Source organism: Schistocerca piceifrons, chromosome 6, assembly GCF_021461385.2.
Source record: "Schistocerca piceifrons isolate TAMUIC-IGC-003096 chromosome 6, iqSchPice1.1, whole genome shotgun sequence".
NCBI classification, from domain to species: domain Eukaryota; kingdom Metazoa; phylum Arthropoda; class Insecta; order Orthoptera; family Acrididae; genus Schistocerca; species Schistocerca piceifrons.
In genome coordinates, this window is record NC_060143.1 from 199,491,757 (window position 1) to 199,518,561 (window position 26,805).

Genomic DNA, 26,805 nt, shown 5'->3' on the forward strand with positions numbered 1-26,805 from the left:
GCACACTGGATATCTTACAAAACTAGCTCCTGTTAAATGGTTTGAAGGTGAACATTGCAAAAACCTATATCTTACATTTCAAAACGAAACATTCAAAAGGTGTGGAACTTAAAATACAATCTAATAATCAACTTACAGTAGAAGTTAGCATGGTCAAATTCGTAGGTCTAAATGTGGACAAGACCTTAAGCTGGAATACACATTGACTTCCTATCAAATAAACTACATAGTTTTGCATTTGCAATGGAAATGCTTGCATTCCACTAACTTGAGTACATGAAAAATTCCTTATCATAGTTATTTTGAATCTGTTATTAGATTTGGCATAATTATCTGCATAGGTTCGAGTAGTGTATCTCAAATACTGAAACTGCAAAAAAAAAAAAAAAATTGTCAGATACATATGTAGAGCACAGAAAACAGAATCTTGTCGCCCATGGTTTCGGAAACTAGAAATCCTAACTGTTCTCTCCATATACATTCATGAAATTATAATCTTCCTGCACAGCAAGCAAAAAGTTTTAACCACACGTATAACGTGAGAAATAAAACTGATTTTATGCTACCTAGACAGCAGTTGGAACTGTGTGCACAGACCCCATAGTGTTTGGGGACGACAACATATAACAAGTTTATTGGCAAAACATATTTAACATGAAACAAGAAATATTAAAAACGATATTGGAGCAGATTCTGTCGGAGAAATGCTACTATTCTATAGAAGAATTCATAGAGGATTAAATGATAATTTGAGCAATGGGTAATTAAGTGTTAGGTATTATTGTTTGTATAAATAACAAAATTGTACTATTATTCTCTTGCTGTTTGTTAACATGAGCTGTTCTACGATTATGGTGAAATTTTACCGCAATTTTTACGTGTCTCCTGTACGTGAATCAAATGATTTAGATTATGCACGTTATGATACAAATAAATCACAATTCACAAAAAAATCACATTTCGCATATCTGCTATTCATTAGCAACAATCTGTCTGTGCAGATTGTTGTGCGCAGAAACTCGTGCATACAGTTCGTTGAGCGTGTACAGCTTTGATAATGTCAAATGAAAGGCTGCTTTTAGAAAGCGTGTGTGCACACTTTTGCATTCATTTTTCAATACATTTACGTTCAAATTGGCTATTCTTTGAAATATTTTGAATTTAAGCTATAACATCTTTGGGGTTGTACTTTTTCTTGTGGCGCGTATTTCCCATGAGCTCCTGCGACTGTGCGTCCGTTTGATTCGATCGCCATTTTGGGATTACGTTTGTATTGAATGCGACAGTTGCAAAATTTTGTAGGGTAAGCGTACTGTGAATATTTTTGATTGAGTATGTGAAGTTTTTCACAGCAAGTGTTTAAATGTCCTTGTAAATTTTTGAGTGCAAAATATAAGCCTGCGTCGTTGAATTAGAGTAACTTTGTTGTCGGCGAGATGTACGAATTTTTGTTTGGTGTCTATTTTGCTCAGAAATGAGTGTAATGGCGAAGCTGTAGACCTGGCTTTGAGTCTTATAAGCACCATAGATTCCTTGTTTTCAGGCAGATGTAAATTAAATTTAGTAGCTTTTTGTTTCAGGCACCAAAATGTCTCGATATCGAGATTCGGGGTCATCTGATGCTAAGTTATATGTTGGAGACTTAGGTATGTAAGAAAGACCTCACATTTATATATTGCGTTGATTGATGCATTGTGAAAATTCAGTTGAAATGTTCAGACACCACCGACAGGAAGAGAAGTAAAGGGATCCTTTGTTGTTAGGATCGTCGGCGTCCAAACAGGAACTTGAAGAAGCGTTTTCGTATTACGGCCCTTTGCGCAATGTGTGGGTCGCTCGTAATCCACCCGGCTTTGCGTTTGTGGAATTTGAGGACGTGAGAGACGCAGAAGATGCAATTCGGGGATTGGATGGAAGGTATGTACCCCTGTCTCTCACAGCGATGTAACGCTGCTGCATTGTATCAGTAGGGTATCATTGTTGAAGTCACTTGAGAGCTAACCCATCTGAACACACATGGAGTTGGGGGGGGGAGGCTTATGTAGTTGTAAAATATTTATCCCATTCATCTGAAGGTGACAAGCAGTATGAACAAATATTTCGAAAATTTGACTAGTAATGTTTTCTGGGGTAAATGTGAATTTGTGTTTTCATGCATTTCTGTAGCATCCATAAGTCAGTAGGGTATAACCTTGGTTTATTATTGTAAAAACTTACGTCAGCAGAAGTATGTTAATTCCGTTGAGAATTGTCAGAGTGCATTGTATACGAAGTATATTAAGCTGTATTAAAATTATTTCACTCAATAGAAAGTAACTGTTATATTTAGTGTGTGTTACTGTTGGTGTTTAGCTCTGCTTGATCTTGTAATCTTAAATTTTATCATGCATGTGCTGTGATTTAATTACCTTATTTCCTTTCGTGTGTCTCATTGTATTCTGAATATTGTTGGTGATTAATTTTCTATGCTCTGTCGGACTTGAAGGGGACTGTGGAAGAAAGAAATCTCAGTTCAGTAAGGAATAGAAGGCTTTATCTGTTATCAAATGCACTGCATGCTGGTAACAAACAGTTCCATATATATTGCTGGAGAATGCTGTTTCCTTTATAAATTTTTTGTCCTGTATTTTTCTTGTTTTTGAATTTAACATTATACATAACATCCAATTCCTCAAAATTGCTCTTTTGGGCTAGCAGTTTCTTGTGCAGACCCCTTCGGTTTGTCCTGATCATTAATAGTAGGTACAGTAGTTTTGTCTTTGTTATTTAAATCATGTCTCCCTTATCACTACTTTTTCATTAAACAGAACTATATGTGGCAGAAGAGTTCGTGTAGAAATGTCAAATGGCATAGGTGGCAAAGGTGGCCGTTTCAGAGGTTCAGTACCACGACGAGGTCGGCCATTTCACCCAGAAGACAGGTGCTACGAATGTGGGGAGCGAGGCCACTATGCCCGTGATTGCTACAGATACCGTTCTCGTAGCAGTGGACGGCGCAGGTGAGTAATTTGTTCAGATTGGGGAGGAGTTCTGACCCTCCAAATCGGCGGCCTTGGCTGCTTGCCACGTACTGAAAATATTGCACACACGCATGCCCTGCTCACAGTTATAATTGTTGTTCCTAACGTTTTTATAGGAAGAGCGGCAGACAAATTTCACAAAACACACTCTTCGACCCGTACGGCTGACATATCTCGTCAAGTCGACCTCACAACCCAACTGCTCTGCAGAGCTACAGAGCCGCGAGAGCGAGCATTGCGTAGTGTTTTAGCGTAAAGTGGGCTACAGCTTCGAGTTCACCAGCCATCTCTAAGTTCTCCCTCTTCTGTGTCTACGGGTTTTATGTTCTGCACACTGTCGACAAGAATTTCTCGTAGTTCTGCTGTGCTTGAACCTCTAGAGCTACTGTTCACAAATAAGTGAGTCTGTAACTTGTACAGAGATGACAAGAAACTAATAGTATGGGTTTCATAGTTTCAACTCGCTGTCAAATGTTTCTTTTAATGTGATTTTTGTGAAATATTTATAAATGTTTAAAGTCTTTGAGCAGACTGTTAATCACAGTTGACAGGGAGTTTGTAATTGGCCCAACGTAGTCCACTTTGTGAGAATTACTATAGGACCATTCATATCAGGAAGGAAACATTGAGTTCTTAAATTTTCACAAATGGGAATACTTTGGGCTGGCTGTTAAACTCTGAGACCCAGTTATTTGTTATATAACATATTCATAACAATACTCAGTATCATTTGATTATTGTTCCATTTGCTAATACAATATTGAGACCATACTGATCAATTTTGAAGTTTTCAGTTTGTTAAATTGTAAAATACATCAATGTGTAACTTCTAAGTTATTACTGTTACATTACTGAAAATTTTCATTTATTTTTCTGATGTTGGCACATGGCAATAACTTACATAACTTCAAACTTCCTGATACACATTACTGCCTTTGGTGCTTGGATTGAGGCAAGCTTTTAAATTTTAATTGCGTTGTGCAGTCTATGTAGTGCGGACATTTTGTTACCCCTTTGGAAAGTAAAGGGAATTTTGAGGGCTAACTCAGAGCATATCTGGCTATTCAGGAGTAGTTTGCACAGTTTTTCATCCAGTTTATAGTTACAATATTTGCTTATCTTTATCCCGAATTAGTCACACTGTGTAGGGTTTAGTCTTCATTAGACTACTGTCCATTACAGGGTGTTTCACGCCATCTGTCTGGCGAGCAGCAATTAATATCAAGTTATGTAGTCCATAATAATACTCAACTGAGTTAATTTCACTCCCATCTGCATGCTCCCCAAATAAATGGTGAAAGAATTGAGTAGCAGTACTGAAGCTTCGATGTTATAATTGTAGCTGACTTTCAGTTGCCATGTTGTTTTTTACTAAAATTCATAACCCTACATTTTTATTGGGACAAAGAAAATTGTTGCAGGTTTCCTTTGTCACATGAACATTTTATTATTTCTGATCTGTTATTTGCAAGGTCGGGAGACATATTACTGCTTTTTCAGATTTTAGCTGCACATTGGAGATGAATATTTAATGTCTTGTTACAGATAGTGAGACATTTTCATTAAGTTTGTATGCAGCTGTGCGTTTAATGTATCAATTGTAGGAGTGATCTTTACATTGTGTACTTCATAGTAAATTTTTGTTACTTTCATATGCATTATTCATCCTCAGGTCATACTCACGTAGTCGTTCACGTTCAAGATCAAGATCACGTAGCCGCAGCAGGTCACGAAGCCGTCGTTCAAGAACAAGATCGAGATCTCGCAGTCGCTCGAAGACACCTAGGTCACGTTCTCGCACTCGCAGCCCAGCTCGCTCTAGGACACCGCGCTCACGAAGCCGCAGTGGAAGCAGGTTAGAAACAAAATTCATAATTCTTACGTACTTTACATTCTACAGACCTCTACACTTTCCTGGCAGTGAGCTTGTCCAGAGGAATTTGAGATATGGACAGGTAACATGTTTTATGCTAATGTATTTCCCCAATTTTTTTTGTTCGAAAAATCATGTGAAACACCTATTAAGACTTGATGCGTAGGTCAGTTGAAAATACAGAAATCATTAAACATGGTAAAAGCTCGGTGTTTCAGCTTTGCTTTGCTCAGCCCATACATTACTGTTAGGCAACTACTGAGAGGCTAGAAGATGGAAAAACTATCCTTAGTGCTGAAATTGAAATGTATTTGTAGCAGAGATTGTGTTAAGACTATTTCTAGCAAATATCCCTTGTAGTTTGCTGGCTTTCAATGACATTCTAGCTGTTGTTAGATGGGAGTGCGAACACTGATATGGTCTTGACAGTAATGATGATGTCACCTTGGTGGAGGCTGGAAGTTTACTGATAGAAATTATTTCGTTGAATACAAAACTCACTGCCATGTCAAAATGTGATGTACTTATGCTGTGGCAATATTTTGCAGCCACATGAACATGATCATTATTAAGAAAAAGAAAGTTGCCCCCTTACCATATAGTGGAGATGCTGAGTCACAGTAGGCACAACAGTGTCACAAAGCTTTCGACCCATCTCTCTCTCTCTCTCTCTCTCTCTCTCTCTCTCTCTCTCTCACACACACACACACACACACACACACACACACACACACACACGCAACTAGCCACACTGCATTTTCCATTTGATCATTATCCGTAAGTTACATCCTAAAGAGCCCATAATTACATTAACATGAGTGCTAATTATTGTAAGTAACTTGTGATTTTTGGCAAGTCTTACAATTTGGGAAAACACATTAATTGTGCTGGAGCCTTTTTCTCTTAGAGGATTCGTGTAAATGTAATATAATACTTACCAGAATTGGCACAATATGGGAGAACAATGAATTAGTTCACTTATTTTGTTTACCAAATTCATTAGGGAAAATTCTGGATGGAATACAGAGTTGTGCATGTCAAGTCAATCTGCGGAAGATAAGTAAACCCTGAACAGAGCAAAATATAGTGGTTATGGACTTCAGCGTTCTTTCGTACATAGGTTTCTTAGCTGGCTTGACACAGTTAAAGCTTTCTGGCCTGTGTTGCAGACTTTTTCTGTTTAAGGACTTTTGCAAGTAGAGGACAAAGGGTGTCACTTTCATTCTTTGATCCGTCTCATGAACTTGACACAGATTCTGTGTAGTGAACTAGAAGCTTATTAATTGGAGGAATAGTTCAGCCTTGTATGATAATAGTGGCAAAAATGTGATTCGCAATAGAGTAGACCAGGGTCCGTACTGAATTTCTGAATCTGATGTTGTATGGGAAGGCTACACAGTGTCATCAATCTATATGTACAAAGGCTCAGCGTGTCTCTCCTCTCGTAGGTGGGTCCCAAGCTTGCACCATCTACACACATGGTGAAATGCCAACTTCAAGTAACTTACACGAAAGGCACTCTTACCTTACAAGCTCCTGCATGATTCTTCAATTTCTCCAGGCGTATTTCGTCACATTACTGATTATTTTTCTAATACCTGTAATGACAGCTGTACTACAAAAAATGCAGAAAATCATGTGATTTGGAGAATCCATATTTAATCAGCTGTAAATCGTAGTTTTATGAATGGATTCAACCAAAAATTTTAATGGCACTTAGCCCTGTTGTCTTGTGCTTTCCATCAATAGTACATGCCTTTCTCTGTCAAAGTACATGCAACTGAAAAATTGATGTAAGCATTTTGGGTGCGTATTGGGGACACTATCTCCAGTGTATGTTCTATAGTCTTTTTTTTTATCATACAGTATTTGGAAAGAGTATTCTTTTAGCTTCAGAAGCTATATAGTTTTATACACATGTCTTCACATTGCTGAAATGACGCCCAAAAGGTTTTAAAAATAAATTACATACCGAAAAAATTGTACAGCATTATTTGAGACAGTACTGAAAGCATTCTTAAAATATTGCCAATACTGTTAACACTGTTGTTGAAGGAAATATCTTCGCTAAGATAGCGGAAATGTGTTTCATATGAAACACAAATAACTTTCTGTAGTTGTAATTACAGGATGGAATAGTAGGTAAAACAAAAGAAAGGCAACAAAAACAATGTTCATATCAACTTTTGAGATCTCCTTCTGTAGCAGAAGTATGTGCCACATGCCCTCCCCCCTGACACACACACACACACACACACACACACACACACACACAGTGGCTCCATGTTCCATACGTCAGTCAGCTATAAGCCTTTCCTTTATTTCATATTAAAAATATTTCTAGTGCATACAGTTTTTAATTGATGCAAGTTATACTACTGTAAAGAAATGCTGAATCCAGAAGTAACTATCTGCTGTACATTATTTAGCAGTTCTATGGTATTTATGGCCCTGTTTAATGATACGTGAGGTTTAGCAACAAAACATTGACACACAACATAGGTCTTTGCATTCAGTTTTTAATGTTTCTAAAAGAGCTGAACATACAAACACACAAAACTGATGTCAATTTAAAGGCTTTCACACAAAAATAAGTTAGGAAAACATTGCTCCCACAATTTGCGTGGAAAGATCATGCAAATTGTAAGCAGTTAACCGTGACACATCAATTTCTGTGCAAAATAAAAACAAGATTGCAAGCACCAATTGCATTGCATGTGCCTGCACGTACACAGTAAATGCACAACTATTTCCTTTATCAGCTGCCTTTATCATTTGACCTCTCTTGTCTTGCTTTCTTTCTTTATCTAGTGAGCATTGTACTAACTCAAATATTATATGACTTGTAAGTAAAACAGATCACATTAGTCTTTCTTAGGACAGAATAAGGCATTTTCAGTGCATTTAAGTTCGGTATGGAGTGAGTGGAGGAAAGGGTAGTTGCCAGTGTGTGCTGAGTGCGGCAGCAGGGGGTGATAACCACCATACTTAGTGGGACCTGGATGCCCTGAGGGCCCCAAAAATGGAATTCTTTCAATTAATATAATTCTGTTCTGCCTGATTCTAAGAATATGTACTTTCAGTACGTAATAATTTTTGTGTTCAAATTCCTTTCTAAAGCAGATGCAACTCCTGAATGCCTAGTTATCACACTACTGTCAAACACAAAAGTTGCCTACAGTGTTCTGTTGTTCAGTTCTGGCACTACTACTAAAGTAGCATTTGTGTGATATGGTTGAACATGTTGATGGTACTATGAGCAGGTATGACAGTACCAGTAGGTTACTGGAGTAGTTGCTCCTCTTGACGGCATTCTATACAAGCTGACCAGTCGCGTCTTTACGTGTGGTTACTCGTACTTGAGGTACTTGGGCTATGCATTCCTTTACACCGCAATTTAGTCTTCCCATTGTTATCGTTTTTAGGCAAACCAAAGGGTAAAAACTGAAATAAAAGAGCATGTCCTTGCAGTATTTATTTATTTCCGTTAAAAGTAAAAGAAAAAAATCAGTCAACTCTATTAAAATAGGTTACATAAATAAATGTCTTCAGTCAGAATAAATTTCCACCCGCTGGCCATTAGCATCACAAGAGAAACACACAACATCCTGACAAGAATGCTTCTTGCAGACATTGTTTCTACAATTGTTGCACGATTTCTTCGTCCTGACATTTTTGTGTCATCCAAATATGTGATCTATTCCAGGTGTAGGTTTGTCATGAACTGGGTTTCCTTTTCTGAATTTTTCAAGAAATATTTGTATAGCTTTCGGAAGGTTCGTTAGTTTCGCTCTTTGCACTAGATGAGCCTTCATAAGACCATATGACAGGTTTTTTAGAAAAAGCCATCGGTTGTCTGTCTGGGGTGTTGTGGCTAAAGGTGATATTCAAATTTATTCCTGCAATATCAAGATGTCGATAGAATAATGCCAGCAGCTGTCTGGTTATTCTGGCTGTAGTATACGATGCTCACATCTGATTCAGTCTCTGCTCCTCCGTTGGTTCTGTTATAGTCCAAATTTACTGCTGATTTCTCACTTTAGATGTCAATTTCATTTGTATCACGCATCATAGAGAGGAGGACCACAGCTTCTGGTTTTCTAGTGTCAGTTGAAGATATACAGATTGTACTGAAAGCCATTGAGTGTCGATTTGCTTTCCGTTGTGTTACCAGCTTGAAATTCAGGTGTTTTTTGTTAAGTGCCAATGGAGGTGAACTTTTTATCTAGTAGATTATGAGCTAGACTATAACTGGTGTAATAGTTATGTCATAACATTCCTGTTTGTGCCCTGTATGGGAGTTACCAGTCTTTTGACGTCGTCTTCAGGTTTATTTGATTTTAGATAAGGTGCAGTAAACTGTTGCCACAATACACTTCAAAATTGAGGGTTTAAAATGTTTTTGCATCACTAAGGGAGTATAGTTTGATGCCATACTTTGCAGGCTTATTTGGAATGTACTGTACAAACTTACAACGGCCTGTAAAGGCCTGCAGCATTTCAGCAATTGTCACAAATTCACTGACATTATAGTGAGTAATAAAGTTACTTAGAAATTCTTGGTGAAGCTCACATAGAGGTGCCACTTTTTCTGTAGACCTTGGTTCAATTCTTGTTTCCATATTGTCAAACCTAATTGCTCTAAGTAAAAACCGGAGAGTTTGTAACTGAAGTGATTGTAAGATAGTCTCACCAGTACCATCAGATGTCCACAGTTGACTGCAGTTGGCATGATGTCCTTTCTTTATGCTAATCAAAAAAAGTGCACAAAAAAGAGCATGAATTTCTTCTGCTGAAGTGTCTTGCAATCATGAACTCTAGAATAGTTGCTATCGCTACGTTTTTTTTTTCCCAGTCCACGTGTTTGTATGAGCTAAGATGTCTTCTATCATGTTTTTAGTGATAACAAAATAATATGCATCTAAAGGTGTAAGTGCGTTTCTGTCAGTCCCTTTTGGGCCTGGTAAAGTTTTGGTAATGTTTTTAGCACCTTTTTCCCTGCAGTTAGGGGTGGAAAGTCTGTTGTAATCATAAAAGTACTCCTTTGCAAAGCTGATGAATTTATAGGAATAACATCAAAGTGTTTCACAATAAGTTGCAGACTTTGTGAGATACTATTAAAGAAAGACAATATATTCAGTGGAATATTTGAGTATCTGTATTTAATACACATACTTCAAAAAATCCTATTTAGATAGCAGCAAATACTCCGTTCATACACAAGAGGGACCTGTGAATTCCACTGAATATATTGTCTTTCTTTAATAGTATCTCACAAAGTCCGGAACTTATTGTGAAACACTTTGATGTTATTCCTATAAATTCGTTAGCTTTACAAAGGAGTACTTTTATGAGTACAACAAACTTTCCACCCCTAACTGCAGGGAAAAAAGTGCTAAAAACATTACCAAAACTTTACCAGGCCCAGGTAGTTTGTTTTTTAAGCATAGGAAGGTCCAAAGTTGAATATGCTGCAAAAATATCTATTGAAGAAATAGATAAGAGAAGAGGTGGCAATCGAGTGACTGAAAAGATGAATTTGCTTCAAGAACAAAGAAAGGATTATATTGAAGTAGGAGAAACATACCTGGCAGAAAATGTTTACCAGCTTATTTAACTGTAAGCAAAATGCATAGAATTTCTTAAGATTACTGACAAAAATCACACAAATGTCAGTATTCATTGTATTATGCTTGTCATTCAGCCTTTAATTTTTTGTTGTGGCTCCTTGTTTGGTATTTGAAGTGAATGTTTGAGGCTAAAACTGTGACAAAGCTGAAACAAACTCACAATAAAAGCAGCAGGTCATTGTTTCGTATCTCGTGTTTAATAACCGAGCAAAGCGATTTTTTAAAACGCCTGCTCCCTGAAGGAACTTTGAAGTGTCAATTTTGATCTCATGCAGAACCAATCTTCAGTGAAGGCCACCATAGGGGCAGTACACTTTGCATGCCAAATATGATATTACACATATGGCATAGCACTTAACACACTAGAGAAGTTATTGAACTAGGATAGTCTTCTTCTACAGGTGGCTAGAGACAGAGCATGTAAGGGGCTACAATGAAGTATCACTTCAAAAAAATGGGAAGTGAGAAACTAAACAGTGAAGGGACTTTGCCACATTTCCGATTCTTTTGTGGGATGAAACAAAAATTACACTACTTTCTCAATTCGATTCTGCCCACAGGAGAATCTCTTGACGATGATGGTGCATATGCATTGAAAGCTCGAATTTGAATTTTGGCTTGAAAACTAAGAACATTTTATTAAGAAGAAACTTCAGTTTGTGATTTTTCCACGTGTAGACCCTTTTGTCCATGCGTATAGGGCATTTGCTTTGGTGAGAACGAAAAGAAGGAAACTATTCTACAGTCGTTGCAAGGGCACTTTTTCAACAGTAGGTGCTCTGCCTGCAACTTCTAATGTACAGTTTGTGTATTGGAAAGCATGTTGTGAAAAACATTTGAAGACAGAAAAGGCTTCAAAGTAAGAGGCAAAAGTTTTGGGACTTCTTGATCCTTCATCTGACTGGCTAACATATGTGTAATGTTCTGCAGTCAGCAAAATTCATACAATTTTCAAGCAGATGTTCACCCTGAATGACAGGATATTCTTGCTGAAAACTATTAACTGTACAAACGGGGCCAGTTCACAGCAAAGGTGTCAGATGTTAGAAGGCTGCTCCAGGGGGACAAACTAGACACTTTGCGAGACTACCGTATTTACTCGAATCCAAGCCGCACTTTTTTTCCAGTTTTTGTGATCCAAAAAACTGCCTGCGGCTTTGAATCGAGTGCAAAGTATGCGGAAGTTCTGAAAAATGTTTGTAGGTGCCGCCACAACTAACTTATGCCGTCGAATATATGTAGCGCTACACAGGCATGCTTTGCAGGCACAAAGATAAATATTGGCGCCAAAACCTCTGTGTCAGTAAATAAATTAAATAAAAAATTGTGGAAGACGAGCTTCTTTCTGCACCCCGATTTTCGACCATTGCATTTTCATACATTATCCAACGAAGTAAATACAAATTCCGTATTGTTCATCTTCGAATGTAGCAGCATTTCAATGTACTACGAAAATCCGACTAGAAATACTGTTTGGGATGTTTGTCAATATTGCCAACTATACGTTCTGAATTCTTTCCTGCCAGTGAGAAGAGACGGTTGCTAATAGGAACTTTTGTGAATCACATGCAGTATTCTCTTCACCGTAAGAATAATATGAATATAAACATTTTACCATGTATTCTTTCGTGTTTGCTGCTATCTCATTTAAATCTACGAAACTAGTGACACAACAGCAAACACGGAAGAATATATATATCATGTCAAGTTTATATTCGTATTATTCTTATGCCTAATAGTGATACAGTCAGAAATGAAGCACGGCAATGGACTAGATTTTTAAATCTAAGATTACTCTAATTTCTGTGCAGAATGTAATGTACTAAAAGAGGTGTCTGCAAAGATTTTCAAACGGAGAAAAATTTTCGCTAAACCCTCGTTCAGAACATCTTCTATCATACGCAGTCTATTATTTGGTTCTTGTTGATTATTATCAAATAAAGCAGCAGTGTAAGTAACAACAAATAGCAGTCTCTTGCCATTGTTTCACTGATGAGACGATTCCTCTCTCTCTTTTTTTTTAATTGTAAGCGGCGGTAGCATGCACAAAAGCAAGATATACCGCGAGTGGCGACAGACCGTAAACACTCATTATCAGAATGCGACAAACAATGCATGACAGCACAGAACTGCATTTTCAGCTTAGAGTGATGTAAACACCTATAACAAAGAGAATGGCACTTATCAGATCAAAGAAAAATAAGCAATCAATTCAAACAAGACGAAGCACATGAAAAAGGAATGGTACCCGTATAAATACGGATGGAGCGCCTGACACAGCAATGGTTACGTGGTAAAGCTTAATTGCTAAGCTTAAGATTCAAACCAAACTACTGTAACTGTATAATCATTTATTTGACCTAATTGTGTCTCATATTACAATGGACCAACTTTGTTTAGATTTGGAGGTGCGGCCTAAAACTTTTCTCCCCTTTGAATTTCGAGTCTCAAATTTCAGGTGCGGCTTAGATTCGGGAAATTTTTTTTCCTTGATTTCGAGTCTCATTTTTCAGGTGCGACTAAGATTCGAGTAAATACGGTAGCCTGCAAACTGTCGTGGTGAGGCGGCAGCCGCCTGAGACCATACTCAAGTATTGAATGAAGATTTGTTGTAGAATTGAGTACAAAAAGTGGCAGATTTTTCCCCTATCATAAGACTTCTATGAACTAAAGGTTCTGGAAACAAGCTATGCGTTTTATCTAGAACACTTTTAACAGCTTCAGCAGTCAATATTTTAGGTTCGGGGGGGTTACATAGAACATTAATCTGATATGGTGATTAGTTACGTTGATAAACATACTTAAGTTACAGGATGTTCCATGGAGTTTTCTATGTATTTATTTATATAGTAGAGGGAACATTCCCCTGAAGGCGCTTTAACTTACCAAACGAGAAAGTGTTGGTTGGTAAACACACAAATATCCAAGCTTTCGTAACCCCTGGTTGCTTCATCAGGAAAGAGGGAAGGAGAGGGAAAGACGAAAGGATGTGGGTTTTAAGGGAGAGGGTGAGGAGTTATTCCAGTCCTGGGAGCGGAAAGACTTACCTTAGGGGGAAAAAGGACAGGTATACAGTTCATTACAGAGGCGAGTGTATACCTGTCTTTTTTCCCCCCAAGGTAAGTCTTCCCGCTCCTGGGATTGGAATGACTCCTTACCCTCTCCCTTAAAACCCACATCCTTTCGTCTTTACCTCTCCTTCCCTCTTTCCTGATGAAGCAACCAGGGGTTGCGAAAGCTTGAATATTTGTGCTTGTGTTCGTGTTTCTTATTGTATCCATCAACATACCAACGCTATCTCGTTTGGTAAGCTAAAGCATCTTCGTTTTTTATATTTATTTATTTACACGTCAAGTTCCGTTGGATCAAATTGAGGAGCAAATCTCAAAGTACATGAAATTAACACATAAGAGTAATAACAGATTTTAAAAAAAAATGTTGATGAACCCGAAAAAAGTCAGTACATAAGTTTAAGTAAAAGCAAACAACAATACACCAAGAATCAGCTTAATTTTTCAAGGAACTCCTTGACAGAATAGGAGTAGTGACCCATGAGGAAACTCTTCAGTTTCTATTTGAAAGTGTGTGGATTACTGCTAAGATTTTTGATTTTGAGTGGTAGCTTATTGAAAATGGAAGCAGCAGTATACTGCACACCTTTCTGCACAAGAGTTAAGGAAGTCAGATCCGAACGTAGGTTTGATTTCTGCTGAGAGCTACATGAGTGAGAGCTGCTTATTCTTGGGATTAAGCTAATACTGTTAACTAGAAATGGCAGTATATTTTGAGAGGCCCAGACTTGTGAACAGGGGTCAACAAAAGGTTCGTGAACTCGCACCACTTATTGCCCCAACCACCTGTTTTTGTGCCAAAAATATCCTTTTAGAATGGGAAGAGTTACTCCAAAATATAATAGCATACAACATAAGCGAATGAGAATAAACAAAGTAGACTAATTTTCTTGTCGAATGGTCACTCACTTCACCTACCATTCGAATAGTAAAAAGGCAGCCATTAAGTCTCTGAACAAGATCCTGAACATGGGCTTTTCACGACAGTTTACTATCTATCTGAATACCTGGAAATTTGAACTGTTCAGTTTCACTAATCATATGCCAATTCTGTGAAATTAAAACATCAGAATTTGCTGAGTTGATTCTCACTGTGATTTAGCGTTAATTTTCTAAATCATGAACTGCATTATTTGAAACCGAGCCAATGTTGCACACAACATCCCTTACTACCAAGCTAGTGTCATCAGCAAACAGAAATATTTTAGAGTTACACATAATACTAGAGGGCATATCATTTATATAAATAAGGGACAGGAGTGGCACCAACACTGATCCCTGCCCCCCCCCCCCCCCCCCCCAACCCCCCCCCCCCCCAAAAAAAAACACTTGATTGTACCCCATTCAGACCCCAAATCACAGCCATTCTAAACATTGTGAATAATAACCTTTTGCTGTCTGTTGCTAAGAGGTGATCCAGTTCTGAGCTACTCCCTGTATTCTGTAATGGTCCAACTTCTGGAGCAATATTTTGTGATCTACACAATCAAATGCCTTAGTTAAATCAAAAAATATTCCTAGTGTTCAAAACCTTTTGTTTTGCCCATCCAGTACCTCGCAGAGAAAAGAGAATTCAGCATTTTCAGTCGTTAAACAACTTCTAAAGCCAAACTGTACATTTGGTAGCAAATAGTGATATATAAAATGATCAATTATCTTTACATACACAGGCTTTTCAGTAACTTTAGCAAACACTGATGGCATAGAAGTAACTCTAAAATTGTCTAAATTATCCGTTTCTCCCTTTTTATAAAGCGGCATTACTACTGAGTACTTTAATTGTTCAGGCAACTGACCATTCCTAAAGAAAAATTACGAATGTCGCAAAATACAGGGCTAACATGTGCAGCACAGTACTTTCATATTCTGCTAGGCACTCCTTCGTACCCATGAGTCCTTAGTCTTCAGTAATTATTGACTCAATCTTTCCCTTGTATAACCCAGGAGTATTTCAGACATAAATCTTGGAAAAGCATTTGCCAAATACTGTACATACATCTGATTTATCAGTAACAGAAATATTTTTACTACGAACTGGCTTTATATTGTTGACCTTGTGTTGCCGACCAGACACTTGGTTTCCAACTGGCCATATGGTTTTAATTATATCCTGTGAATTAACTATTCTATTTGCGTACCACATACTCTTTGCCTTCCTAATAGCATTTTTAAGCACCTTACAATACTTTGACTCTTCAAGCTTTCCTGGTGTATGTGCTGTAAATGGCCTTCACGGGTTTGCCGCCGTATCACTTTGTGCAAATTCCACAATATTTCCTCGGAGCAACTGTCACACACATTCAGGTGGTTCAACCTTGTTGGTGGCTATGTACGACTGACTGTATATGCATGTCAACGCCTCGTTTCTCGAACATGCGCGGAAAGAATGCGTAGGTGCGGAAATTGTGCATGTGCAATGATTTGCAGGTAGATGGTGCCATATTCAAACTCCCTCCGCTGAAAATTGCAGAGCGGCTCTCCTGCGCATGCCCTGTATGCTGCATTTGTAAATCATACAATGTCTGTATTCAGTGTTCCACAATTGCCGATACACATCATTTCCTCAGGCCAAGGTCATCCTTAACTGAACCCAACAGGTTTCTCAGTTTTGCAGATGGTTGGAAAACACACTTAATTCCATATCTTCCGAGGACTCTTCAGATTCTTGATGACATGACACGAAAATACAGCGAAAAGGCCAAAGCGGTTGGGTCTTCATGTTTTCATTATGTTCCATCTATTGAACTCGCCTGGGCCTGAATGTATTACGTGTCTGTCTCAGAATAACAGTTTTGTCGGAACAGTCTTCAAATGTTGTATTTCACTCTACAGGCTTTCAGGATCAGATACCCCATGTGCTCTATGAACTAACGTACATAATGCACTACTACGTTGTGCAGGATGATGGCAGCTTGTGGTTCTGCACAATGCAGTACTTTTGCTAAATTTAAACATTGTAGAGATTCTGTGGCTGCCATTAAACGACGGCAGAGTGCGGCACTTGTGATAGAAAGGGTGCGTTATATGTGTTAGGAATTGTGCTTGGGTCCAGACAATTGTATCACTCCATCTGAAGATTTAAGTGAACCTTTCAGTGGTATCCTGGAACTGAGTAGACGGTGCCACTTGCACTCTGGCTGACTGGACTGAATGACAAGCTAAGTTTCGTCAAATGACTAAATACAATTGACCCGGGGAAGCCTGAGCGCAAGATGACTTGCCAAGAAGACCTACAGTGTTTACCGTATTTACTCAAATCTAAGCCGCACTCGAATCTAAGCCGCACCTGAAAAATGAGACTCGAAATCAAGGGAAAAAAATTCCCGAATCCAAGCCGCACCTGAAATTTGAGACTCGAAATTCAAGGGGACAGAAAAGTTTTAGGCCGCACCTCCAAATCGAAACAAAGTTGGTCCATTGTGACATGAGACACAATTTAGGTCGAATGAATGACGATACAGCTACAGTAGTTTGGTTCGAGTCGTAACCTTAGCAGTTAAGCTTTGCCACGTAGCCATTGCTATGCGTCAGGCGCTCCGTCCGTATTTGTACGGGTACCCTTCCTTTTTCACGTGCTTCGTCTGGTTTGAATCGATTGCTTATTTTGCTTTGATCTGGCAAGTGCTGTTTTCTTTGTTATAGGTGTTTGTGTCACTCTTAAGCTGAAAATGCATTACTGCACTGTGTCATGCATTGTTTGTCGCATTCTGATAGTGCGTGTTTACGGCTTGTCGCGACTCGCGGCATGGCTTGCTTTTGTGCGCGCTACCGCCGCGTACAATTTAAAAAAAGAGAGAGGAATCGTCTCATTAGCGAAACAATGGCAAGAGACGTTACTTACACTGCTGCTTTCTTTGATAATGATCAACAAGAATCAAATAATAGAGAGAACATGTTCTGAACGAGGGTTAGGCGAAAATTTTCTCCGTTTGAAAATCTTTGCGGCCGCTTCTTTATTACATCAAATTCTGCACAGAAATTAGTCTTCTTAGATTTAAAAATCTAGTCACTTGCCGTGCTTCATTTCTGACTGTATCAGTATTAGGCATAAGAATAATACGAATATAAACATGACACGATACGTATATTCTTCCGCGTTTGCTGTTGTCTCACTCTAGTTTCGTAGTTTATTAGGCAGACAGGATTTAAATGAGATAGCAGCAAACACGAAAGAATACATGGCAAAATGTTTATATTCGTATTATTATTATGGTGAAGAGAATACTGTATGTGATTCAAATGTCATCAGGTTCCTATTAGCAACCATCTCTTCTCACAGATAGGAAAAAATTCAGAACGTAGAGTTGGCCACATTGACAAACATCCCTAATAGTCTTGCCAGTCGGATTTTCGTAGTACACTGAAATTGTGCTACATTCGAAGATGAACAATACGGAATTTGGATTTACTTCGTTGGATAATGTATGAAAATGCAGTGGTCGAAACTCGCGGCGGAGAAAAAATGCTCGTCTTCCACTTTTTAAAAAAAAAATTATTTACTGACGCAGAGGTTTTGGCGCCAGTATTTATCTTTGTGCCTACAAAGCATGCCCGCGTAGCGATACATATATTCGACGGTAGAAGTTAGTTGTGGTGGCACGTACCAACATTTTTCATAACTTCCGCTTGCCTTGCACTCGATTCTAAGCCGCAGGCGGTTTTTTGGATTACGAAAACCGGAAAAAAAGTGCGGCTTAGATTCGAGTAAATACGGTAGTCTCACGGAGAAGACTTTGGGTGATGCTGCAGTTTTGGTGCTAGAGAAGGATCTGAATTTTGTACCTACACTAGGGACCATTCCCCTCAGATGTGATTAGGCTGTTTCGAAACTTTCTAAGGAGGCTGCCTAAGAGGTTAGGTGTGACACATGCCACATCTTGACTCGAGCTTCATCTGAGAGGTCCAACTTTAACATCACCTCAGCTGAAAGAAATGCTGTACGAGAATTGAGAGAAGACCTAGACATTGTCACCTTACCTGCTGACAAAGGAAACAAACTGCTCGACGATCCTGCACATAGAAAATTCAAAAGTGATCTGACGGGTAGGATCCAGAGAGATTGTGGAACTCATCAGGAAGAGCTCGATTCCACTGAAAGTCACTAAGGGTTTGTGTCAACAGGCTGCACTACCTGCTAAACTCTACAACCTACCCAAGATCCATAAGAATGGGGCGCCTCTCTGTCCCATTGTAAGTAACATAGGAGCACCTACTTATTTTGTTGCCAAATATCTGACATCACTATTGGGACTCCTCTTAGGCAAATGCGACAATCACATTCGAAACACTGAAGATTTATAGGTCGCCTGGAAACTCTTAGATTGCAATCATCGGATCTGTTACTAAGTTTCGATGTTGTGTCTTTATTTACAAAGGTGCCCTTTCAGTACTCTTTGGAGCACACTAGTAACAAGTTTGAAGAGGACATAGTAACATTATTTAAACATGTGCTTACTTCAACATACTTGTTACTTCATGACCAATATTTTGAATAAGTGGACGGTGTTGCCACGGCAAGCCCTCTCGTCTCCTATGGTTATTCTGAGAGACAGATACGTAATGCATTCAGGCCCAGGTGAGTTCAGTATATGGAGCAGAATGATGTGAAGACACCCACCACTTTGGCCTTTTTGCCATATTTTGGTGCCATGTCGTCAAGAATTGGAAGAGTCCTAGGAAGACATGAAATTAAGTGTTTTTCAACCATCTGCAAAACTGAGAAACCTGTGGGTTCGGTTGTGGGACAGTGCGTATAGGCCAGATATGCCGCACAATACAAGAATGCTGTGATGAACATCAGCGTCATACATGCCTTCGTCAACAGGAAAGGTTGGCAATTGTGGAACACTGTCTGAATACAGGACCGCGGATGATTTAAGAAAAGACGGAAGTTTTATCCCCGGCGTCATTCTGGGATTGAGTCATTAAGGAAACAATACATATCCGTACAGCCGATAATGTTATCAACAAGGATGCAAGATTTCAGCTGAGCACAGCCTGGAACCATGCATTGGCTGCTATTAAATCACAGTGTGAAAATAAAGCTTCTTTGGTAACAGGCCGGTCATAACATTGATCTAGTACGGCTGTTGGTGAGTGATGTCTGGCCGCAATGTTGGCAAACCCAGCGTACTGGGCAGTGCGGGAGAGCCACTCTGTGATTTTCGGTGGAGGGAGTTTGAATGTGGCACCATCTATCTGCAAATGATTGTGCATGCGCGATTCCCATGCCTGCGCATTCTTCCCTCGCGTATTTGAGAGACGGAGTGTCGACGGGTGGATACAGTCAGTCATACCAGCGAGGTGGAAACATCTGAAGATGTCGGACAGTTGCTCCAAGGAAATACTGTGGAATTTGCACAACGTGATCCCGGCAGCAAACCCGTGAAGACTATTTGTTACACCTTACCATACTGTTTGTGATGGGGTACTGTAGCTTGATTGTGACTACTTCTAACATTTTGATATAATTCCTGCTTCATTCTTTGTGATGTCCTTATCCCACTTATCAGCCACCCAAGCTGCCTATTGCTGCTAGTACCCCATTCAGAACGTTCTAGTGGAAATCAACTCTCAAGGAGCATGAGAAATGTGTTAAGGAAAGAATTATATTTATCATCTGTTATTGGCACAATAAACATCCTGCCACTCTTGTTCCTGGACAAGGTTTAAAAAACTCTCCATTTCTGTTGGATTACCTTTCCTATGTAGTTTGTAATTATATGTGGCATTTGAGTACAAAAGCCTTTTAGTGTTAAAATTTGTGCATCATGGTCTGAAAGGCCATTCACCGTTTTACTAACAGAATGCCCATCTAGTAATGAAGAATGAATAAAAATATTGTGTATGGCTGTGCTACTGTTCCCCTGCACCCTAGTTGCAAAAAATACAGTCTGCATCCGATCATATGAATTTAGGAGATCTACCAACATCCTTTTTCTTGCACCTTCACGTACAAAATTTATACTGAAGTCACCACAAATAACTAATTTCTGGTACTTCCTGCAAAGTGAATGAAGAACCCCCTCTAGCTTTAACAAAAATGCTCTGAAGTCATTGTTAGGGGGCCTATAAACAACAATAATTAGAAGTTTAGTTTCATTAAATCAACTGTCCCTGCACAATGTTCAAATATCTGTTCAGTGCAGTGTCGCGATAAGTCTGTGGAGTCAAATGGAATACTGTTCTTTACGCACATAGCCAGTCCCCCACCCTGTAAGGAACTCCTTGAAAAACAACCAGCTAATCTGTAACCTGGTAAACGAAGCCTCTGAATTGTCAAATTATTTAAGTAGTGCTCTGATATACCAATAATTTCAGAGTCAACATCTATAAGCAGTTCACTAACTTCATCTCTAATACCTCTTATATTTTGGTGAAATGTTAATTCCTTCTCTACTTGGAAACATGATATCCTCTGAAGGTGAGCCTCAGTAGAGGGACTTCCTTTAAGCAGGTATATCTATCAGCTGACTTCAATCTAAAAAAAGGTGCAGCTCTAACACCAACTACTACAGGAATTTTTCCACAAGTGATCCCACCATCAGCCACTACACTGTCACCTATAAGCTTTGCCAGCCTCCCCTTCCCATACCTGTTGAGGTACAGGCCATGCCTAGTGAAATCCGACCTACTGATAGACCTGAGTGACACCACTGAAATGTGACCCATGCCCTCTGCCATCAGCAACCCCCTCCAGCCCCATGTTAATGTGCCTAAAAGCTGCATTAAGATTAGGCCAATCATGATGCTGAAACAGTTGCATGAAATGCACATTAGTGCCACCAGTTTGAGTAGCTATCTTTACCAGGTCACCACCTACATCATTTTCCCCGTCCCTATCAAGACCGTTCCCTGCTCCACCCACTGGTCACTCACTACCTGATCCTTGTTCGTAAAATTCCTACACAAGCCCCCTATGCTGTCAGTCACCTGAACCAACCCTGCACTAGGCTTCACAATGCTGGTGACCTGGTACTCACTCCCCAACACTTCCTGCAACTGCTGGCCCACAGCTGCGAACTACCTAGCAGCAGAACCTTCTTTCTGTTAGACATTGCAACTGACCTAGGCCTCCTAACTGCTGAGGACTGCTGCATGTTCCCTACATCTACAGCTACAAGAGGCTCCTCTCCACTTAATTCTGACAGTTGGTTAAATCTATTGAATGTATGCAAAGTATAACTGTCTGAATACCACCTCCTCTTCCTAGCTGCATTTTTGCCAACTGCCAGTTCCCATTCCCCACCACCCTTCACCCTCCTCAACGTATCTAGTTCCTCCTTTGTGCATTGTAACTGCACCTGAAGGGCACATATCTTATGCTCCTGCTCCTACATAAACTTACTTCTACTACAGATTCTATGTTCCCAGGAGAGTATCTCGCTAGAATGCCCACTGGCTTCCCCATTATATTCCCCCCCCCCCCCCCCCCCCCCAATGAAAATACTTTTAACAAATCCCACACAGTAACCCCCTACTCACAAACCCATGACAGAGCCCACACTTCTCATTCATGGTAAAATTTTTCAGTTACTGAAAAAACTATATGTCTACATTACCTAATTTCAGTTACACCTGTAGAACTATTTATAGAACTAACAATAGTGATCTCGAAATTCTCTGACAACTAAGAAAGCAGCTACTTGTATTAATACTACTAGATCACAGCCAATACCAGTACCATCAAAACTTCACAAAATTATTAGCTAGAACCAAAAATTCAAGCAGCCACTGGAACACTCAACTAAATTAAAACACTGAATGAAAATTTTACTGAAATGTTTCGCTAGAAACAGTGAGAAATGTCAGCTGAAAACTAAAGCACGAAATTTACTAAACGACTTCAACGCACAGAAAACTGAAAAAACACAGCTAGTGAATGTTTCCAAAAATTTACTAAATTGTTATTTTGCCAGAAACAGCATGAAACACTGCTGAAAACTATTAAATTTAATAACTGTATAACAGTGCACAAATAACTTTGTTAGTACTTAGCTACAGCAGCAACTGCACGCTACATAATGTAAACACACCACTGAGATTAATGAAAATCCACCAATAAGTTACTTTTACAGCAAATATTAACACAGTTTAAAATGAGTAACTAAAGACTAGAACTTAATAAAATAGTGATGAGCAATTTCAACAGTAGTCCAGCACGTGTGATGTCACACCAAAGATGCTACTGATACATCTCTTAGATAGTTTACTAGGTCAGCACAGAACATGTCATGTTGTGATTAATAAAATTCTAATGTTAGAAAATTGGTTCAGGTAGTAATTGAAAATACGATTATATTTTTCAGAAAGGTGTAACTAGTGGTGTAAAATGCCTAGGCATTTGTAAGTAGGAGCAAATGCCCGGATTTCATAAACTCCCAGGCATTTATGCATTTTAAAGTTCAATTGATAAGTGGCGCTTATAAAAGGAAAATTTAGGCTGATATTTTGTATTGGAAAATATGTTTTGCAACACTGCTTGTTCAGTGATTGGGTTACCATGTTGAAAAAGCTGCTTTAGAGTTGGGGAAGAATAATTAGGAGAAATAAATGGATGTAAACATAAATTTTTACATCTTTAATGAGTTCAGTTCTTGGGGTAGTACATAATAAAAAGAGGGCACTCAAATTTAAAAGTAAGTGTTTGTGAAGTGGTCAACCAACTGGCTACCAGATGGAAGCAGACAGATGGACACTAACAGAAAAAAGCCACCCATAGTGTCACATGCGAGTACCCAGCATTGTGCTAGAAATAGTGATGTAACTGTGGGAAAACATCGGAAGATAAACCTGAAAAGGTTTGCAAACTGGTTCATGGAATGCTAAATAACTATTCATAAAAGTGACTGGTTGCAGTTTATGTACTTACAGTCAATTAAGTTATGGGTTCTAAAATATCTGTAATTGATAAGCTTAATTTAAAAACAATATTTACAAGATTTTCCTTTCCATTTTAAATGGAAAAAGTTCCAAATAGATCCTTTTTTTCTTAACAATCTTGCAATTGTTCAGTATCCTGTTGTCTGTAACATTGTAAATAACACACACAAGATTATATTGCTTCTCTCTCAACCATATAGACTGGAATGTCGAAGTCAGTCGGACCAGTGTTGCCAATTCCAGTCAACTAAATAACCAACAGAATTGCATTAATTGCCTGAAATTACCAGCCACTCACTCAAAATATCATCTACTACCTATTTGCAAGAATAGCAATAGCACTAATATTTACTTAGAATAACTGGAGTTAGAGTGAATATTCCAATTTCACAATTTCAAGAGTTGTGGATTCTCTACGAAGGGGCTATTATTGAAATCGAATGGTTCCAGTGTTTTGGACATCGATTCTTTGTTGTTAAATCATTTTTTATGTTAGTGTACTCATTTTATCTTCACAGCAGTGCAGTCATACAAAAGTAGATAAAGGAGCGGAATAGGAAACTATAATCTCTCAAATGTTGCTACATTTAACGAACCATTTTTTGTTTTTTACTAGAAACAATTTCACATATAAGAGTACATTTGTCAAAGAAATACATGCCGCTTAGAGAGCATGCACTGGTAAAAATAAAATGGATATTATAAATGATAAGCAGCTGTCAGCAACACATGATCTTCCTTGGTACAACAAGTTCATAAATTATTTTATTCTAGCAGTAAATTTTTTATAAGTGTCCAGATTTTGGGCATTTAAAACTGCTTTGGCCAAATTCCCAGGCAAATACCTGTTTATAAATGCCCAGCCCAAATCACTAGATGCAGTTGCTGCTTATCTAATGTTTACCTCTAATTCACTTCTATTGTCTTCCACTGTATGAATGACCTTTCCACAGAGCAGATGTTGACTGAAGATTTAGTGCAACAGGTTTCTGTACAAGATACTTTTACAAGTTCTGCAAAATCAATAGGAACTTTTTTGACTGTTTTGGTTGAGTAAAAGACATGCAAACTAATGTAGTACACTGTGATTTAGACAAACCTAAATGTGAAAATCATACTATGTTACAGTCTGATTCACGAATGATGGTAGCCTGCACAAGTCATGGCATGGACAGGAATTGCAGTGTTCCGAACAACAGTTACGATACGCATGTAGAGGGGCTTTGCAGCTGAAGGAAGTTTGCAAGATAAAAATTCTTTTACTTGCATTTGTAGAATTTGTTGCTTACCACACAAATTATAACAAACAGAACAAAAATTCACTAAATAATATGCTACAGTTACTGTTAAATGCCTCGCTGTGCTGTAAAAGTCTAATCTTGTCCTTGTGATCCCATTGTGAGTGATAAGTAAGGGTTGTTTTATATTCCTAGAAATTCTTGTATTGTCCAAAGATGTAAAAGCCAATTGTTTGCCAGTTACATAAGGCAGAAATGCCTCTCTCAGTATGGTATTTCTTACAATGTACCTGCTCTGCATTCTCAGATAATGCGTGGATAGTAACGGAGCACTGTAGGTCTATTAATAGAATGTGGAGAAAAACCAGGGGAGAAATTGTGTTGAGATTCTTTGTAGTTAGTCATAAATTTAAAAAAGGTTTTGTCTCAATTGTTTAGTGACTGGTAGCGGAGAATGGCTACCATATTTTGTTGACTTCCAGATGCATTTTTTCCTCCAAAATTCAGGTGCATCTTATATTCAGAATTGATATAAAAATATCCAGTGTTTGATTAATATTCCCGCCAGTCTTAAAAATGGCCATGTATATGATGCCACGGGAAACAAATCTCTTATCAGGCAACATTGGATTCAACTGGCAGCAGCAGCAGTAAACGGATGTGACGAATGTGAATTGTGCGGATTCACAAGCTTGCTAACAGTCTCCCTGCTGCCCTGTCATCACCAACCCAGAACACTGTGTAGCCTAGTGTGTATCATTGCAGTCTGTGGTACCAGTGAACTTGAACTGAAAGGGATTTGTGTTATTGGTAACAGTACAGTGTTTGTGTTAGTAGCTGGCTTTTTAATGGAAAAAATAAAAGGTATTCATATGATATGGGCTTCAAGTTGAAAGTGACAGTGTATGCTAATACATGGAAACAGAGCAGCTGAGCGGCATTTTGGCCCTCCACCAAGTAAAGGAAAAAAATATTGGCATGCTGTGACTAAATGTGCAAAAAGAGGACTAAATGCAAAGTGGCCAAAACTAGATGATGTATTGAAATAGATTAAAGGACTCCGTCAAAATTGCATTGGAATTACAACAGCAATTATTAAAATACACGCTCGCAAGCTAGTGCTGCAGTGAAACTTGACAGATTTTAAGGTTGGAGTTGGTTGTTGTACAGGTTTATGAAGCGCCATGGACTTAGTATGTGAGCTAGAACAATGTATCAGAAAATGCCACAGGAGTGTGAAGAGAGAATATTATCTTTCCATCACTTTATTATTCAACAATGAAAGAAAACCATTGTGGAGCTAAGCCAAATTGTGAATATGGATGAAATTCGTGACATTTGATGGACCGAGTAACATAACTGTTATGAAAGGTGCTAAGACTGAAACTATTAAAGCAAATGGACATGAAGAAATGCACTATACTGTTTTCCTTTCATGTTGTGATGACGGTACTAAACTTAACCCAGTGGTCATTTTCAAGTGCAGAGTGATGGCTAAACCTTCTGAAATACTGCCAGGTAGTGGTGTTCACAAGTGTGACAAGGGTTGCATGGATGAGGCTGATATGAAATTATGGATTAACAGAGTGTGGGAGAGAAGGAAAGGTGCTTTTTGGAAGAGACTTCTCTCCTTATGCTAAATCAGTTCAGTAGTCATTTGAAAAATTCTGTGGACGAGAAATTTAGACGGGGAAATACACAGCTGGCTGTTATTCCAGGACGACTTACTTCACAATGGCAGGCAGCTGCTTGATGTCTCAATAAATAAACCATGTGAAGTGTATGTGAGAGAGGAATGGAACAAATGGACGATGGATGAAACCCATCGTGCTGAAGGGTGCTTTAAAACTTCCTACAATAAAAGAAATGTCAGTGGATAAAACAGTCATGGTCTAGAGTAAGGGAAGGCATTGTTGTTAAATCTTTCAAGAAGTGCAGCATAAGTAACACTCAATGGCAGTGAAGACAACCTTCTGTATGAAGAGGACGGCGACGAGGAGGAGGAAGAAGAAGAAAATTCAGATGATCTTCGGCCTGGCTTTGCAATCTAATAATGAAAAAGGTACAAATGATACTTTAATAATTGCTTAA

General features: G+C 38.7%; 1 protein-coding gene across 2 annotated transcripts in view; it reads left to right on the top strand.

The window, feature by feature from the left end:
* The first annotated feature begins 1,208 nt into the window (after positions 1 to 1,208).
* The window catches only part of LOC124802612 (serine/arginine-rich splicing factor 7-like), a 28,109-nt gene continuing 2,512 nt past the window's right edge, over positions 1,209 to 26,805 (top strand). The window contains exons 1-5 of one of the 2 annotated variants that reach the window (XM_047263497.1): positions 1,209 to 1,303; positions 1,581 to 1,646; positions 1,764 to 1,917; positions 2,808 to 2,999; positions 4,693 to 4,875. In XM_047263497.1, coding sequence (XP_047119453.1) covers positions 1,589 to 1,646; positions 1,764 to 1,917; positions 2,808 to 2,999; positions 4,693 to 4,875 — 587 coding nt within the window. In that variant the 5' untranslated portion in view covers positions 1,209 to 1,303; positions 1,581 to 1,588. Of the gene's footprint in view, positions 1,304 to 1,567; positions 1,647 to 1,763; positions 1,918 to 2,807; positions 3,000 to 4,692; positions 4,876 to 26,805 lie in introns of both variants that reach the window. The other variant, XM_047263498.1, reaches the window with a different exon arrangement.